The sequence below is a fragment of the Rhinatrema bivittatum genome, chromosome 4, assembly GCF_901001135.1.
Source record: "Rhinatrema bivittatum chromosome 4, aRhiBiv1.1, whole genome shotgun sequence".
Taxonomy (NCBI): domain Eukaryota; kingdom Metazoa; phylum Chordata; class Amphibia; order Gymnophiona; family Rhinatrematidae; genus Rhinatrema; species Rhinatrema bivittatum.
Window position 1 is genome coordinate 477,370,212 of NC_042618.1, and position 19,023 is coordinate 477,389,234.

At 46.2% G+C, this 19,023-nt stretch overlaps 1 protein-coding gene across 1 annotated transcript in view; it reads left to right on the top strand.

Annotated features, from left to right (window-relative positions):
* Window positions 1–17,406, top strand: part of LOC115089451 (aldo-keto reductase family 1 member B1-like) — a gene marked incomplete at its 5' end in the record, with an annotated part of 33,936 nt that extends 16,530 nt beyond the window's left edge. The window contains 5 exons of the mRNA XM_029597541.1: window positions 4,720–4,826; window positions 6,232–6,313; window positions 15,484–15,567; window positions 15,987–16,069; window positions 16,771–17,406. Of these exons, the coding sequence (XP_029453401.1) occupies window positions 4,720–4,826; window positions 6,232–6,313; window positions 15,484–15,567; window positions 15,987–16,069; window positions 16,771–16,813 (399 nt within the window). The remainder of the gene's footprint in view (window positions 1–4,719; window positions 4,827–6,231; window positions 6,314–15,483; window positions 15,568–15,986; window positions 16,070–16,770) is intronic.
* Window positions 17,407–19,023: the final 1,617 nt, after the last annotated feature.

Sequence of the window (19,023 nt, forward strand, 5' to 3'; positions counted from 1 at the left end):
TCTCAAAGTTCATTCACCTCTGACAGGCCAGTACAGCAGAGGAGTCTGGGTATTCTTGGTTATCTTAATCAGACATATTCTTCAGTTTAAAAGTTTTTCTATTGTATCTTAGCTTGGGTATTAATCAATACTGAGGAGCTGCAGGTGGCACACTTGGTATATAGCAGTGCCTCAAAGTTTTGTTCTCTGCTTCCATCTGCTGGTGGGAGTGCATAACCCACTATTCTGGACTGATCTGTGGTATTACAGGAATGAAAATTAGCAGGTAAGACCCAATTTTCCTTAAAGCAGGCTAAGAGAATTTGAAAAGAAGCTTACCATAGAGGTAAAAAGTTGAAAAGGCTTGTTTTATTTATTTTTAAAGTATGTTCAAAGTAAAAAGCTTGTGAGGGAGTCAGTTGGGCCGCTAGATGACTAAGGTGGGTAAAAGGGGTAGTCGGGGAGAACAAGAAAATAGCAGAAAAATGATGCTGTGCCTTTGAGGAGGATGTTGGAGGTCTTACCCACGCAAACATTTTTTGATGGTGATGACTTAGTAAATCTATCAAGTCATTCAGTGAAACTGGAGGATGTAATAACTCAGATTCACAGACTAAAGAATAACAAATTACCAGGACTGGATGGTATTCACTCCAGAGTTCTGATGGAACTGAAAAAACGTTTCTGGTGACTTACAGCCTATCAATTAAAACAGCCACACTACCAGAAGGAGGGTAGCCAATATGATACCAATTTTTAAAAAGGGTTCCAGGGTGATCCAGGAAACTATAGACCGCTGAGCCTGACTTTGGTGTTTGGCAAAATGATTGAAACTATTCTTAAAACAAAATTACTAACCACATAAATAGAGGTGATTTAATTGGGGAGAACCAACATGGTTTTTGCAAAATGAAGTCTTGCTTTTGCAATCTTCTAGATTTTTTGGCAGGTGAAAATAAACATGCACTAAAGGTGAGCTGGTTGATAGTGTATTTGGATTTTCAGAAGGCATTTGACAAAGTCCCTTAAGAAGAGTCCTCAGGAAATTGGAGGCAGGTTCCTTCCTTATTGGAGGCAGGTTCCTTCCTTATTGGAGGCAGGTTCCTTCCTTATTGGAGGCAGGTGCCTTCCTTATTGGAGGCAGGTGCCTTCCTTATTGGAGGCAGGCGCCTTCCTTATTGGAGGCAGGCGCCTTCCTTATTGGAGGCAGGCGCCTTCCTTATTGGAGGCAGGCGCCTTCCTTATTGGAGGCAGGCGCCTTCCTTATTGGAGGCAGGCGCCTTCCTTATTGGAGGCAGGCGCCTTCCTTATTGGAGGCAGGCGCCTTCCTTATTGGAGGCAGGCGCCTTCCTTATTGGAGGCAGGCGCCTTCCTTATTGGAGGCAGGCGCCTTCCTTATTGGAGGCTGGCGCCTTCCTTATTGGAGGCTGGCGCCTTCCTTATTGGAGGCTGGCGCCTTCCTTATTGGAGGCTGGCGCCTTCCTTATTGGAGGCTGGCGCCTTCCTTATTGGAGGCTGGCGCCTTCCTTATTGGAGGCTGGCGCCTTCCTTATTGGAGGCTGGCGCCTTCCTTATTGGAGGCTGGCGCCTTCCTTATTGGAGGCTGGCGCCTTCCTTATTGGAGGCTGGCGCCTTCCTTATTGGAGGCTGGCGCCTTCCTTATTGGAGGCTGGCGCCTTCCTTATTTGGATCTGTAACTAGATAAGACAGGAAACATAGGGTAGAACTAAATTATCAGCTTTCCAAATGGAGAAGAGTTGTTAGCGGAGTGACCCAGGGGTTTGCACTGGAACCTGTGCTATTTATTCATAAATGATCTGGAGAAAGGAATGACAAATGAGGTGACCCAAATATGCAGTTGAGGTAAAATGTTTTTGAGCCATTAAAATGGTAGTAATAGTGTAGAACTCCAGAAGGACCTTGTAAGCCTAGGAGAATGAGCTTTTAAATGGCAGATGCAGTTTTATGTCGACAAGTGCAAAGTAATGCATGCAGGGGAAAATAAACCCAGCTAAAAGTACACAATGCTGGGTCCCATGTCTACAGTCGCCACCCAAGAAAAGGACCTCACCTTGAAATCTTCTCCCCTGTGTGGCAGCAGTCAGAAGGCAAATAGAACGTTAGGAGCCGTTTGGAAAGGGAGAGAGAACAGAACTGAGAACATCCTCATGCCTTTGAGGAGATGCACCTCAAATAGTGTCTGCAGTTCTGGTCGCCCCATCTCAAGAAAGACATAGCGGACATGGAAAAGGTACAGAGAAGGATGACAAACAATAAAGGGGGTGGAAAAACTCCTTATGGAGAGAGGCTGAACAGATTAGGACTCTTTAGCTTGGAGAAGAGACAACTGAGAGGGGAGATGATTGAGATTTTATGAAATCATGAGTGGGGTGGGAATGGTTATTTACCCTTTCACATAACATTAGGACTTGGGGACACTCCATGAAAGAAGCAACCTGCAGATTTAAAACAAATCATAGGAAATGTATATTGTGTGTTCCCCACTCTGCACACAAGCAAGCTATGGAATCTGTTGCTGGGGACTTGGTCAAGGTAACTAACACAGTGGATTGGACAAGATCCTGAAGGAAAACTCCATAACCAGGCACACATGGGGAAAGATGGTACTTATCACTGGGAGTGAGATGCAAGAAAAAGATCAACTATTGCGGATCTGCTGGGTATTTGTGACCTCTGCTCTGGCCACGGTCAGACAGGATACTGGAATCAGATGGCTCCTCTTTTATGTTCTTAAGTAGAAATGCTGCTCAGCTGGGTGGAAGAGCCCCTGAGCTTGCTATTGGCCTTTCATAGTAGGAGTGGACAATGTTCAAGCATACTGTCTCGGTTGGCATGCAGTGGACCCAGAGGAGTGGTCATTGTCCCTAACCTCATAGTGTCCAGGTGAGGGGTCCCACTGATGAACTACTTGATCACCTTCGGGAATGTGAAGGTTGATTCAGTCTTACAGTAGAAGAGGAATCTCTATCTTCTGTGCTAGGCACTCTGGTTCAGAGTTGGCCTTCTGAGTTGGTTCTCTATGCATTTCCTCCATGGCCCTCAATAGGGAGAGCAACTCAGAAAACTTCAGGGCATCTTGGGGCTGGCAATCCTGGTGGCTCCAGAGTGGGATCTGGGAAGGTGGTTGCATCGCAAGCCATTGCATCCTCTTCAACAAGAGGACCAGCTGTCTTGGGTTCTATCATTCGTGAGGATCCGGGTCTGTTTTCTGATGGCTTGGCTCATGAGGGCTCGTCTTTAGTTGAGAGATTAATTCTCAGGAGGTACTGAATATGTTTCTGAAGGCCAGAAAGATTTCTACCTCTCTGAAGGATGTTTGAGCAGTGGTGGTTCTGATATTCTTGCAGGAAGGACTCTCCTTAAGGGTTTGGCACTTAATTCTTTGAAGGTGCAAGTAGCTGCTATCGCATGTTCAGAGGAGGCATCCTGGGCAAGCCCTTATCTTTTCATCCTGATGTGTTGCTGTTCCTAAAATGAGTAATGCATATTAGGCCTTCATGGAGACCTTTTGGTTCCTGCCTGGACTTTAGTTTTATCCTTTTTGGAAGATCTGCAGTTTTAACCTATTAGGGAGATTTTGCTCAGACTGCTCACCTTGAGCCCAGTCAGACCAGTCCAGAATCCTTGCTATGCTGCCAGATGTCTGGTTCTTATATTACAGAGCAAGGCTCTCATTCTATGCAGTTTGTACGTTCAGGTATGTTTATGATGCCTCAGTTCATTGCTTTCTTTTCCTTCCATTTCTCTTTGGAGCTCTTGGAAGCCCTATTTAAAAAGAAAAAGTCCACCTTTTAGTGTAAGAAATGGATTTGTTATCCACAGTTACCTTGTTACAGGTAATACTGGCAGGCGGAGGTCAGCACGGATGCATATAAGGGTGACATCAACGAGCCGGCTCATCTGTCTCCATTTACTGGTTGGAGTACACAACCCAGTGGTCTGGACTGGTCTGACTGGACTCATAGGAAATTTATCAGGTAAGAAATAATTTCTCCTTATGCTTGGGTCAGAAAGGGCTGGGCATTTTGACCACAAACTCTTGAAGCTTTTCCTAAGGAAATATTAAATATCAATAGGTAAAGAGGTTTATGAGATTGTGAATTGACTTAGGAGCTGAGAGTTTGACTTGCAGACTGAGGTAAAAAATCAGACATTGCCACAGATTCTGCCATTCTCATCCTCCTCTCTCTGTATAAAACTTCAAAGCTTGGCTGATGCTGTTTAGGCTTTTGGACTCTCCTAGCGCTGTCAGTCTAGTAACCATCTTGGCCGTGTGAGCTTCTCTCTTCTAGCTGTTTCCTGGACCATTGCATCCCTTTACAAACTCGTTTCCCCTTTGATATTTACATTTCCTAAAGCAGCTGCCAGTTGGCAATGAAAATGCACAGAGCGCTTTCTGATCCAAGCATGAGGCGAGTGACTGTAAGATGCATTCTCACATTACATAGATTTGTACTATATATATATATATATATGTGTGTGTGTGTATATTTAGCACTGCCGCTCACAAGCCTCAGGCTCAGCCACTTTTTGTATCTTGTAACCATGTGTCCAAATCATGCATGCACTAAGAGAAATATTAGAGCAGGAATTAAATGGATACAGGAGAAGAGCAGTGCGGAGGCACAGAACTGAGAAACGAGCCTGCCGATTCCTGCTGGGCTGGAAGAGTGGAAGCTTCTGTTTGACTGACTGTAATCTTCAGATTCTTGTTTCTAGATTGAGAGCCACCCGTACCTCACCCAGGAGAAGCTAATCAGCTACTGCCAATCCCAAGGGATCTCGGTGACTGCGTACAGCCCTCTGGGCTCCCCCGACAGGCCCTGGTGAGAATACTTGGGTGCAAAGCAGGGGTAGTTCCTCCTCGCCGGGGTGCATGGAGGGACATAAGATGTTTGAAGCCTGAATGTCTTCCTGGGGCACATTGGCAGGGTTAAGCATCATTTTAAGGCTCGGTTATGTGGACGCATTACAAGCAGTGATCACCAAGCTTGCTGGTCTTGCAGAGACTGATGCATGCGACAGGTGGAACTCATGAGACTGATGACTGCTGAGCTTCGCCTGTGACCCAGAGCGCGAGAGATTGGTTGCAGCCTTGTGCATGTTCTGCTCAGTAGAACTGGTGTTTGAAGCTGAGCCATTGTCAGAGGTCAAGCCTCTGGTGAGCAGGAAATGAAACGCAGGTGATCTTTATCTTCTTACCCGGTGTAAGTTCCTATCGCAGTTGTGATGAGAATTCCTTACTAACTCTTAGCTGGATCAGAGGTGGAGTTTGCCTGTGATCGTTCTGCCCTTTGCTTAGGAGGATTGCGGGGTTTCGTTTCTTTAGTAAAGGTCCTGTTTGTCCATCAGTCCAGGGACGTTTTATTTACAGGGGTGAGGATGGAGAGGATCATCCCGGAGCACTGTTGCCCCAGGAGCAGTTATCTTGTCCCCCAACCTAGAACCTGGCAGATGAGAGTCCAGGAACACCAGGTCCGGGCCATAGATTAACACTAGCCCCAGAAGTGCGAGCATCTGACTCGGGAGTCAATCCAGTGTTTAAAGTTCTGAAGGCTTATTAATGCACGCCCCTAATTAATGCCTTTATTAACATGGAATTTGCATGGGGGTGCACTAAATTATGCATGCATTTTACTCGTGTTTACTTTTGCTTGCTCAAATTCCTCATTAAAATGTGAATGTAACTATTTGCACAAAGAGTGAACATGCGTGCTCAGCCTAGCACACCTTTATTACGTTGGCCCCTCTGAAATTTGAGGCTGTGGCAGCTCGATCTACCCTGCAGAACTCTTGAACATTTTACTGTAATTTGGGGGCAGCGTGAGCAGAAGGCAGGTCATTATAATTAATTAAAGCTTTGTTTTACGAGTTACCAGCTGAAAAGGCCAGCCAAAAGGGTGGGTTGAGATGGTGAAATGTTGTCCATCTTGCTGCTACCTCTGACATCCTGGTGCACTGGCGGGAGGCCTGGTGCTGCCTGCTGTGCTGGCGCTGTGCCACACCCTGCCGCTCACCTTCCCCAGGCTACATGCAGACCAGACCTGACTTGTTTTTGTATAGTGGGATACTGTGTTTTGCACAAACTTTCATAGGTTTATTTCTTGATATTTTCTAAATGCAGCTTGCTGAGGGGACCAATGTACTGAGCAGTTTTTTTTTCCCTGTATTTATTAGAGAAATCCCCTATTGTCTCGGCAGACAACCTGTAACGAATTATCTGTTTTTTAGGGCTAAACCTGAGGACCCGTCTCTTCTAGATGATCCTAAAATCCAGGCGATTGCATCGAAGCACAAGAAAACAGCAGCTCAGGTACACGTCTGTGTGAAAACCTATGAAACGCATCCGGTTCCCTGCTGCAGGGCACCGACGTCATCACTGGCACAGGAAGCCGGGCAGTAACAGTTGTCCTGAGGCTGCTGTGGGTTGAAATGCTTGGCAGCAAGGCATGGCTGGAAGAGATTTGCAGCCTGAGGATTCCCTGAATGGAGCCTTCTCAGTGCCAGGAAGGAGGAGCAAGACCAGGGGAGGGTCGCGTTCTTGGCTCGAATTATTAAATCCACTCCTGGAATCGGCCCAAGATTTTTTTTTTTTTCTTAGCTAACATAACAGCACGTGGCCTTCATAGGTTCAGAACATAAACGTGCGCACCTTAAGGGCAGAAGCAGGGACAGTCCCTTGTAATGTCCATCTCCATCTCATCCTGCTACACCAGTCCAGCCCTGACAACTGGTACCAGCAGGTGGTGCCAGCCGCAAGAATCCAGCAGAGGGTAGGACTGGCGTGGTGCAGCAGGTAGTCAGTGGCTCTCAGGTCAGGCCACCGGCTATGGCTAGAAGTGTGAGCAATCCAATCTCTGAGGGGGGGTGCCTGGTTGAGTTTGGCTCTCTCGCCCCCTCCCCGGGGCCTTGATCTTTGCCCCAAATGGCACGCACTCCATTTGTGGCACGCTGGGGTCTCCTCTGCCTTTTCTGCTCAGAATCCCCCCAGGACTACATGGCGGGGAATGGCTACTATGCAATGCAGGCATTGTGTAAGGCTTTGAAAATAATATATATATATTCTAATGCTGTAAACCAGAAGGGCAGGAGAGTAAAAAGGTGTTTACATACCTCTCTGGTCATGTGAACTGTGATTGTACCAGAGGGGCTGGAGAGGGCCAGTGCCAGACCGGGAAAGGAGACGTGTCACTGCATGTCACAACCAATAAGAGGGGAAGAGCAGGGACGTGGCAGGAAGGAATTGTAATGCGAGGAGGACAGGATGCAGAGACCAGGAGGGCACGCCCAGCCTGTACGAGGTTGGAAACAGTGCTCAGGTGCTTCCTCCATCCTTGCTCCCGGGCACTTAACTCCATTTTCCCTAGAGATCCTGCCTGCAGTGATCGCCCCCTAGAGCTGATTTTCTCAGGGCAGTAATTTGTACATAGTTCAGCTTAGCTCTCTATTCAATAAGCTCTTTATTACCATTTGTATTTTATGTTGTGCTCTATTGTAATTATTTTATTGTTGCTAGAAGAAAATATAACCACTTTTTACCTATAATTACCCTCTCTGAATATTTATAAAGGAATATGACAGACAGGAAATGGGGGGAGGGTAGATGAATGCTTGGTCAGATTTTATAAGCTGATCAGAGGGTTGCAAAGAAGTACACAGGAACCTCTGACATAAGAAATTGCCATACTGGGTCAGACCAAGGGTCCATCAAGCCCAGCATCCTGTTTCCAACAGTGGCCAATCCAGGCCATAAGAACCTGGCAAGTACCCAAAAACTAAGTCTATTCCATGTTACCATTGCTAATAGCAGTGGCTATTCCCTAAGTAAAATTGATTAATAGCCATTAATGGACTTCTCCTCCAAGAACTTATCCAATCCTTTTTTGAACCCAGCTACACTAACTGCACTAACCACATCCTCTGGCAACAAATTCCAGAATTTAATTGTGCGTTGAGTGAAATAATTTTCTCAGATGAGTCTTAAATGTGCCCCATGCTAACTTCATGGAATGCCCCCTAGTCCTTCTATTATTCGAAAGTGTAAATAACTGAGTCACATCTACTTGTTCAAGACCTCTCATGATCTTAAAGACCTCTATCATATCCCCCCTCAGCCGTCTCTTCTCCAAGCTGAACAGCCCTACCCTCTTCAGTCTTTCCTCATAGGGGAGCTGTTCCATCCCCTTTATCATTTTGGTCACCCATCTCTGTACCTTCACCATCGCAACTATATCTTTTTTGAGATGCGGCGACCAGAATTGTACACAATATTCAAGGTGCAGTCTCACCATGGAGCGATACAGAGGCATTATGACATTTTCCGTTATATTAACCATTCCCTTTCTAATAATTGCTAAAATTCTGTTTGCTTTTTTGACTGCTGCAGCACACTGAGCGGATGATTTCAATGTGTTATCCACTATGACGCCTAGATCTCTTTCCTGGGTGGTAGCTCCTAATATGGAACCCAACATCGTGTAACTACAGCAAGGGTTATTTTTCCCTATGTGCATCACCTTGCACTTGTCCACATTAAATTTCATTGCCATTTGGATGCCCAATCTTCCAGTCTTGCAAGGTCCTCCTGTAATGTATCACAGTCCACTTGTGATTTAACTACTCTGAATAATTTTGTGCCATCTGCAAATTTGATAACCTCACTCGTCGTATTCCTTTCCAGATCATTTATAAATATATTGAAAAGCACCGGTCCAAGTACAGATTCCTGAGGCACTCCACGGTTTACCCTTTTTCCACTGAGAAAATTATACAAGATTGGCAAACGTAAGGTATCTGAACCCATGCACACAATAATATTATTATCTTAGCAAAAGAGGATCTGATGATAGATTTGATGTGAGGTTTCAGGGATAATTCGCTATTGACTACAACTCCAAGGTCATTTTCAGTTCCGAGCATTACCTTTTGGCCTAGCGACCGCACCATATGTGTTCACCAGGAAACATAAAAAGACAAAATGGTCCATCCAGTCTGCCCAGCAAGCTTTTGGTAGTATCTGCCGCACCATGCAGGCTACCCTTATACTTATGTTTCCCAGACCATCGAAGTCAGGGTCCTTGTTGAATGCTGTTTGGGTCCAACTCCCTATTGCCTCTTAATGTTGAAGTTGCATCAAAAGTATCAAGCTTATTGGTTAAGGTTAGTAACCGCTGCATCAGCAAGTTACCCCCATGCACTCTTTTTTTTTCTTTATTTCCATCCTCGATCCTTTAGGGATCCACAGTGTTTATCCCATGCCCCTTTGAAATCTTTCACTGTTTTTGTCTTCACCACTTCCTCTGGAAGGGCATTCCAGGCAACCACCACCCTTTCCTTGAAGAAATATTTCTTGATGTTGGTTTGGAGTTTCATTGAAGTTCAACTATTTTCTTTCCAATGGAGAAGGTTTGTTTGTTGTACATCATTTAAAGCTTTCAGGTATCTGAAGGTCTGTATCATATCCCCCCTGCACCTCCTCTCCACCAGGGTATACATATTTAGGTCTTTCAGCCTCTCCTTATAACTCGTTTGATGGAAACCCCCAAACTATTTTGGGTGCCCTTCTCTGGACCGCCTCCATCCTGTCTCTATCCCTTGTGAGATACGGTCTCCAGAACTGAACCAGTGCTCCAGGTGAGGCCTCACCAAGGACCTGTACAAGGGGATTATCCCCTCCTTTTTCTTACTGGTTATTCCTTTCTCTATGCAGCCCAGCATTCTTCTGGCTTTAGCTATCACCTTGTCACATTGCTTGGCCATCTTCAGATTGCTAGACACTTATCACCCCAAGGTCCCTCTTGCTTTGTGTACATTTATTTATTTATTTATTTAATTTTATATACCGGCAACCGTTTGCACATCGTGCCGGTTTACAGATAACTTACAACAATGGATATATAGGCAAAGCCTTTACAAGGAACAGTGTCTAACATGCGCTCAGAAACAGAGCAAATAACTAGCAAACTTGTGGAGGGAGGGGTAGGGGTGGTCGAGACAGGGATTACCACACCCCAGAGACAGGGATTACCACACCCCAGATGCATGACTCTGCACTTCTTGGCATTGAATCCAAACTGCCATATCTTCAACCACTGTTCAAGCTTCCTTAAATCATGAATCATTCTCTCTACTCCTTGCAGTGTGTCCACTCTGTTGCAGTTCTTCGTATCCTCTGCAAATAGACAAACATTTTACCTTCTAGCCCTTCCACAATGTCGCTTACAATGATATGAACAGAACAGGTCACAACACCGATCCTTATGGCACTCTGCTTAACACCATTCTCTCTTCAGAGTAGGTTCCATTTACCATTACACACTGTCTCTATCCATCAGCCAGATTGTAATCCATGCCACCACCTTTGCGCTCACTCCCAAGCTCATTTTATTCACAAGCCTATGCAGGACCTTATCAAAAGCTCTACTGAAATCCAAGTAGATCACATTGAGCGTTCTTGATCCAATTCTTTGTCACCCAATCAAAAAAAATAAATCTGATTTGTCTGACAAGACCTTCTCCTAGTGAAACCATGCTGCCTTGGGTCTAGCAATCCTCCTGAATGTAGATAATTCACTATGCTTTCATTTAGCAGAGTCTCAGTCTCACTTAATTTTCTCACCACTGGTTCCAGCTTCCTCTCTGCTACCACTCTTGTGGAGAGGGACAGTCACCGCTCTTCTCCAATCATTCGGCACCATTCCCAGATAATGATTGTGGTTGCGATGGCTTTGCGGCATGAGAGAGGAATTACAATGCACCCATAACTTGACGATTTGTTAATCCAGGCTCCATCTCAGGAGGAGGCAGTACACATGTCTCCAAGTGGTGCAGTTTTTAGAAAGCTTAAGTTGGGCGATCGATTTTGCCAAAAGTACTCTTCAGTCCATGCAATTCCTGGAATACTTGGGGACATGGTTCGATACTCAGGTGGAACAAGCGTTTCTTATGGATGAACGGGTTTGCAAGATGCTCCAAGTCCAAAGTTTTTCCTGGAGATGCCGGTTCTCATGGCATGGGACTACTTGCAGGTGCTTGAATTGATGGCTGCAACCCTAGAGTTAGTCCCTTGGGCACGCATCACTTCTGTTGAGATGGTCTCTGGAGTCCTAGAATTATGGAGATCGGCTTTCGCTGAGTCAACTGGTGCAAGACTTGTTACGCTGGTGGATGGTTGGTCCACTCACAACCTCATTCGGTTGTAAGTGGACCAACCTTTTTGCCTCCCAAAGGCATGGAGTCTTCTGGCTCAGGGGCCTGTGGTCATGAGCAATCCAGCTCCATTCTGTGTTACGGCCTCGCTCTTGAGCAGAAAAGACTCTGCAAGAGAGGATATTCTTTGGTGGCGATTTTGACACTATTGAAGTCTCATATGGTCCATTTTTTCTTTGGTCTATATTTATTTATTTATTTCAGAACTTTTATATACCGAGGTTTAGCAATTAGCCTTCACCCCTGGTTCACAGTAGAACAAATTGTTACATCGAACTGACAATGGAACGGAGTAGAACATATATTGATCAATTGAACGAGAGACGCATATTGGTCAACTATAATTTATAAGCAGCCTAATACTAATAAAAAATTTCTAAACACAAACTAAAAAACAGTGAGATATGACTGGAGGGGAAAGAGAAGGAGTGGGGGAGAACAGATCATTAGAGGTGCAAGTTATAAGGGAGAGCAGGAGGTAGAGAGTGGTGGAACGGAGAGGTGCAGGGGGGGACTGAGGGCCATTGGTAAATATAGGGTGTGCAGCCGACATGGATATTGTTGATGGTAGAGGTAAGTCGTTGAGCCCACGCCATCTCTGAACGTTTGGCTGAATATCCATGTTTTCAGTTCTTTTTTTGAAGGATTTGCTGTCATTCATTGAGCTTAGGTATTGTGGTAAGGAGTTTCATAAGTTTGGTCCTGCTATGGAGAAGGCTATGTTTCTAGTGATAGTAAGCTTCGCCATGGGAAGTGAGGGTATGTCTAGGAGTAGTTTGCAGGCAGTTCTGGTGTTTCGTTGAGGTTTGTGTTTGTGTTGGATCATGTTGTTGAGTGTGATGTTGTCTGCTTTGTATATGGCATTGTGCACTATTGTTAGGGTTTTGAATTCGATTCTCTGCTCGATTGGGAGCCAGTGAAGACTTCTCAAAACAGGGGTGATGTGTTCTGATTTCTTCTTGCCAGTTAGGATTCTGGCTGCGGCGTTTTGTAGCAGTTGCAGTGGTTTTAGAGTAGATTTAGGAAGGCCGATCAGGAGCGAGTTGCAGTAATCAAGGCTGTTGAAAATCAGCGATTGTAGCTCACTGTATTGCCTTCACCTATTCATGTCTCTGAGGCAGAGGATGTAGAGGTTGAATTCTTCAATAAGGTCAATGACAAGGTGGGATTTATTGTTTGCTGACTTGGTTTTAAGGAGACCCAGTTGTAGTGGTTTAAGGTAATTTTGAGTAGTATGGGTAGGTTTCTCATGGTGGAGGAGGTGTCTGAGGTGATGCCATGTGGTGGAATGAGGAGAAATCTTATTGTATATAGTCTGTAATGGGACATGGGCCCAGTGCAGGCACATTATAGGGATGGGTGTTGGACTAATAACAGGGAGAAGGGGGCCTCTTTCTTTGAGAGAGAGTGTTGAACGTTGGGAGAAGGGTTCTCTAGTAGTTGGTTATCACGGCACTGGTTTCCCTCTGTCTCTAGGGTAGCTAGCCGTGACAGACTTCTATATATGGAGCGATAACAGGTGGTCATTGAGGGTGGGGCAGGGAGCTAGAAAGTTGGTTAGAAATATTACTCAGTTTGAAGCCAGGGTCAACTGGGAGTGAAGAACTTCGGTGCTTCGAATTTGCACAGAAAGGGACATGCCCTTTTGGTGTCAGGCCCACTAGCAGGAGGTGCACCAGGGAGCTGGCCCCTTATGGGGTCTCTCTTGAAGTGCAGTGGCATCGGGGCTGTCCCAGGAGAGGAGCTAGGCCAGGGAGGCCTGCCTCGATCTCTGTCATGGTGGGAAAAGGGGGAGAGGGCCTTTGGGAGCAGCAGTAAGGTCACCCCGCCCACCTAGGGGTCTGACCCAAAGCTTTGTCAGAAGGATATTAGATTTCCTGCTGTTAGCATCACCTCCTAAGCAGTGGCTGTGATGCCAAACAGGAAAATAGTGTTATCTGCTGGTAGGGGAAATAACCCACTTGTCAAGGCTAGACTGATGTAGAAGGACTAATGGAAAAGAAATTAGCAGGTAAGAAACTTTCTCCATACTTCTAGGTGTTGCCAATAGTTCCTACATCCAATTCAGTACTAGGTCTTCAACATGGTGTCTGGAAATGCCTTAGCTGTACACCTAACATCCAGTCAGGGTTAACCCTATGGACACTGGAGTGTATTACCAAGCACCGTCTAAGCCTGCCTGTATCTACACATGTCCCTATGCTGGCAGCTCTTCTCCCTCCCACTAGGTTCCTGCTTGTCTTTAGGTAAGTACCCTTCTCTCTTAAGCTATCCCCTGGTGGTTTCTAGGGATATGGAGACATCAAACAATGCAAGGGTGTCAATTCCTAGAAATGCACCTGCAAAACAAATTCAAGAAATGCTGGAATTGTATTCACAGGATATAGCTACCAAACTATAGAGTTTATTAACAAATAGTAAGAACAGTAAACATAGAAAATGTAATTTGCAAGCAAACAACTAAATAGAGGGTTTGTACAGTTAATGCTAACGACATAATTTTCACTGTACTTAGTGTTTGGGGAGGTTCAGGACATACTGTCCTCATGGCTGTGTAAAGCTGGGACACAGGGTCTTGGTACAAATTGGTTTCCTCTACACTCCCAGTCAAGACTGAGATTTACTGGGCCGGCTCACTGCAGCTGGTACTGTACGACAATGATGACGTCCTGACCAGAAGGCATGCATTGCATCACCTTGGGTTGACTGGAGGAGTAATGCATTTGAAGCCTCGTCTTGGGTTCCAGGCCAGGATAACCTGTTCAGTTTTAGGCACCAGAATCTGCAGAGCACATCAGGAGTAAGGCTGTCACCTGTCTTTCAGTTCAAGAATTGTAAGGGTAAAGAGGCCTTAATAGGGAAACAAAAGTCTCAGTGTAAAACGTGACATCTCAACAGGCACAAAGAACTAGGGATGTGAATCGTTTTTTGACGATTTAAAAAAATAGTCCGATATTTTTTAAATCGTCAAAAATCGGTACAGTGCGCGATACAATAGAAATTTTCACGATTTATCGTGAAAAATTGTTACTCCCGTTAGTGTCCACTAACGGGAGTTATTTGGGGGGAGGGCGGGAACACCGACACACCAAAACAACCCCTAAACCCACCCCGACCCTATAAAACTAATCCCTTACCTTCCCCCACCCCCCCCCCCCCCCCCGAACTCCCCCCAAAACTTTTTACGAGTACCTGGTGGTCCAGTGGGGGCGCGGGGACCGATCTCCCACTCTCGGGCCATCGGCGCCATTTTGGCTGCCACTCAAAAATGGCGCTGAAGGCCCGATTTAAAAAAAAAAACCAAACCCACCCAACCCTTTAAAGATGACCCTTTAGCTTCTCCCCCCCCCCCCCCCCAAAACATTTTTAAATTACCTGGTGCTCTAGTGGTGGTCCCGGGAGCGATCTCCCGTTCTTGGGCCGTCGGCTGCCAATCATAAAGATGGCGCCGATAGCCCTTTGCCCTTACCATGTGACAGGGTATCCGTGCCATCGGCCGGCCCCTGTCACATGGTAGGAGCACTGGCTGGCCGGCGCCATCTTTAAAGATGGGAGATCGGTCCCCGCGCCCCCACTGGACCACCAGGTACTCGTAAAAGGTTTTGGGGGGGTTCGGGGGGGTGGGGTAAGGTAAGGGGTCAATTTTAAAGGGTTGGGCCTCACTAAAAAAAAATTAACGATGTGAATCTGAACCGATACAGAGTCACATCTCCAGCGATCAGATTTTTTTTCTCCCTCCAGCCGAACCTGATCGTTAAGACGATCGGACACACGATTCACATCTCTACAAAGAACCCCATTTCACCACATGAATTTTGCCAGCACCACCTGGTGGTGGGAGGAGAGTGGTGTTGCAGACCTGAGGTCTCTCAGCCAGGATGGAGGCCACCACTTCAAGACTTGCTCTGCCAGATTGTGAGAAGGTAGGTTCTCATGGAAGCACACAGTGCCTTTGTCACATGAGAGCCACATCTCATTCCTGTGCTGTTCTTGGTACAGATGTGTCTGAGTGCTGCTGACTTTATTAGGTCTATAAGATACTGAGCGAGAGACTTCAAGAAGAGATTCCACATGAACAAAATAAAAATCAGAAAGATGTGGAGCTGATGAGTTTTAAAGCTAATTCAATTAACTAGGATTGGTCTGATGTCTCCTGATAACCATAGGGTTAAAAACAAATGACCGAGCGTCGGCCACTAAATCTGTTTACTAGCTCTTGTGCTGCAAAGTGAGTTGCAATATAATTTTGGCCTTCTCTGGTGATCTTTTATGTAGGTTCTGATCCGATTTAGCATACAGAGGAACTTGGTTGTGATTCCAAAGTCGGTCACTCCAGCACGCATCGAGGAGAACTTCAAGGTAAGAGATCCCCGCTGGCTCCTGCGACAGTAAAACAGGCTTAGGTGCCTCGGCAGCCCTGCAGCCTTCAGACCAGTGCAGCTCCCGTGGAAGGCTCCAGGGAGGGCAAAGGCGATTTGGGGGGGGGGGAGTATCTTTTATTGATCTTATTCAGTGTTGGGGGGGTTGGGAGAAAATGTCTGTATTTTGTATTGTATGTAGCGGGTGTAGTGTTTGCTTTGTATGTTCATTTTTAATAAACAGTTTAAACATTAAGAGAATGTATTGGTGGGGGCTTCCCTCTGCCTGCATGCAGGACGTCTCTGGGATGAGCCCATCTGCTCAGTCCCGAGGGCTCTCTCCCAGCTTCTGCCTGTCTGTGGTTTTGCTGTTGGTGCTCCAGATCGAAGCTGCTAATTCTATTTTATTTTTTTGTTCAGGTTTTTGATTTTGAGTTGACAGACGAGGAGATGGCTACGATTATGTCCTTTCACCGGGGCTGGAGAGTGTGTGAAATGCTCATGTAGGTTCACTTGGTTTTCGTTTCCTAGACTTGACAGTGAGAGAGAATTTCCTGGAGCCTTCAGTGCAGTCCCTGAAAGCAGAGGTTCCCAGCCCTGTCCAGTCAGGTTTTCAGGATTTCCCACAATGAATGTGCATGAGATAAATCTACATGCTCTGCTTCCTTAGCATGCACATTCATTGTGGATATCCTGAAACCCTGACTGGCTGGGAACTTCTGCCTTAACGTGAGCCGTGCGCTCTACAGCAGTGAAGCATCGCGTTGTGCACTTTGAGCTTTTGTCTGCTGTGCTGGCAGATAGGTCAGGATCTAGTCCAGATCTCAGTCCTAGAAATGTGAACACTTGTGGGCTATCGCTCCTTCTCCAGCTGTTTGTGCTGGATTTCCACTGAAGGCAGATGAGCAGGCAAGGTCTCCACCCCCAGTCTTGCAGTCGAGGTCCATGAGTTTTCCAAGTTCATAAGTCGATTGTAAATACAGTTTTAAGCCACCTCTTTGCATTTCTATAAGTTATTACAGCTCCTGCCACAGAGGTAACCGTGCATGATGACCTTTTAAAGCCCAGAGTGCTAAATGTGTGAGGAAGGTGAAAGCATCCGGACACTGAACTGAAGAGCTCTTGCACTCTCCATTCTTCAGACAGTGACTGTAATTTAGGAAAATTCTAACTCGCTAGCTTTTTATTTTTATTTTCTCTCTAGGTGTAAAGACCACAAGGAGTATCCTTTCAGTGCGGAGTATTAATGCTCTGCTGGCAGGCAGGTGCAGCGTGTTACAGCGGGAGGAGATGGGGAAGGAGTCGGCGTCCGTCATTCATGGGTCACCCCACTGCTTCCTCTGGAAGGGAAGCTGCTGCCGCGTGCATCTCTCAAGACCTGAGAACAGGAACTTTGTTACACCTTCCGAGTCCCTTCCTTTCTGGCGATAACCTTTATTCTCAAAGGCGATGGGGAGCCATTCTTTTCCCTTAATTTGGAAAAGTATCACCCCTGCCCCTTCTCATCCTCCTCTCTTGCATGTTACTGAGGAGGCGGGGGCAAACAACGCATGCAGCAGTGCTGAGAGCCTGCCCCAGTCCGACAGCTCAGCCCTGCTGCAGTTGATGCAGGCGACGTTTCCCGTTTGCATGGAAGGCTGCAGAAGGACACCCCCCCCCCCCCCCCCCCCCATGTCCTACCTATGGACCTTGCTGTCCGCCCAGGACTCCTACACCTGAGCTGCTGCTGCTCCTGTGTTTCTGGTTCTACTCAGTCTCACCCGCTCTTCTAGCACTGTGTAACTTTTTGACGTTACTGGTTTGTAGTAGGTAGGAAAATAAAACTCTTTTTGTCTTCTAATGATTTCATTTATTTCTGGAGCAGAGGAGGCCAGTGCTGTGCAGGAATCAGAAAACTTGGCCATTCCAGTAATTAAGAGTATGAAAGTGCTGCTTCCCTGTACCTACCCGGATCAGTCCAGACAGTGGCTTGAGCCTCCTGTCCAGCAGAGGGAGACAGAGAAACTGAAGAGGTATCCTATATCAGAACAGTGCTCACCCTGCGTCCCTTCAGTATTTCTCTGTCTCCCAGCAGAGGCAGGCAGCTGAACCTGCGTTCCCTAGCTTTCTCTGTTTTTTCCACATTGTGGTGATTTCTTCCTTTCTCCTGATTGTTTCCAGGATCAAGCAAGTATTGATTGATTTCTATGTAAAAAAGAATTTGAAAGAAATCAAACTTCTTGTCTATGTGAGACAGCTCTGTCTCACAGCTCTTACAGGGTCCCAGGGGGGATTTTCCCCTTGAGTACTCAGCCTGGGACCCCGGTGACCACTTGCCTGGCTGAAAGGGCTGATACTGGTGGTCCAGTCGCTCCCCCTTTTCGCGCCTGCCTCAGGTCGTTTTGCAGAGGCTTCCATTCCTCTGCTCATTTCTTTAAAAAAAAATAGAGAGACCATGGGAATCACAGTCTACTCGCGCGTTTCATTGCAGCCGCACTCGCAGGGGGAAGGAGAGCAGCAGGGTTTCCCCTCTCTGCTACTCGTTTTTAGCCAGGCACAGCTGATTCGGCTCCATTTTCTGGCAGACAGCGTGGTTTCTCTCCCCCCTTCTGCTGATGCCGCGGTCAGTGGCTTGCTTGGCCTGCGAGGATCCGGCTTCGCGGGCTGTGCGCTGTCTGTCTGCCTGGAAGGGAGGGACCCTCTGTGGCAGTGGCGAGATTGATGATCCGAGGTCGGGCTGCGAAGCGAATGGCAAAGCAGTCTCCCTCGCAAAAAACTGCGGGAATGGCAGCCATCTTGTCCTCTGGTATGGCTGCGGATCCTGGGTGGTAGCTCCTAACATGGAACCTAACATCGTGTAACTACAGCAAGGGTTATTTTTCCTTATATGCAACACCTTGCACTTATCCACATTAAATTTCATCTGCCATTTGGATGCCCAATCTTCCAGTCTTGCAAGGTCCTCCTGTAATGTATCACAATCTGCTTGTGATTTAACTACTCTGAATAATTTTGTATCATCCGCAAATTTGATGACTTCACTGGTCATATTCCTTTCCAGATCATTTATATATATATATAGAAAAGCACCTGTCCAAGTACAGATCCCTGAGGCACTCCACTGTTTACTCTTTTCCACTGAGAAAATTGCCCATTTAATCCTACTCTCTGTTTCCTGCCTTTTAACCAGTTTGTAATCCACAAAAGGACATCGCCTCCTATCCCATGACTTTTTAGTTTTCGTAGAAGCCTCTCATGAGGGACTTTGTCAAACGCCTTCTGAAAATCCAAATACACTACATCTACCGGTTCACCTTTATCCACATATTTATTAACACCTTCAAAAAAAAATGAAGCAGATTTGTGAGGCAAGACTTGCCCTGGGTAAAGCCATGTTGACTGTGTCCCATTAAATCATGTCTTTCTATAAGCTCTACGATTTTGATCTTGAGAATAGTTTCCACTATTTTTCCCGGCA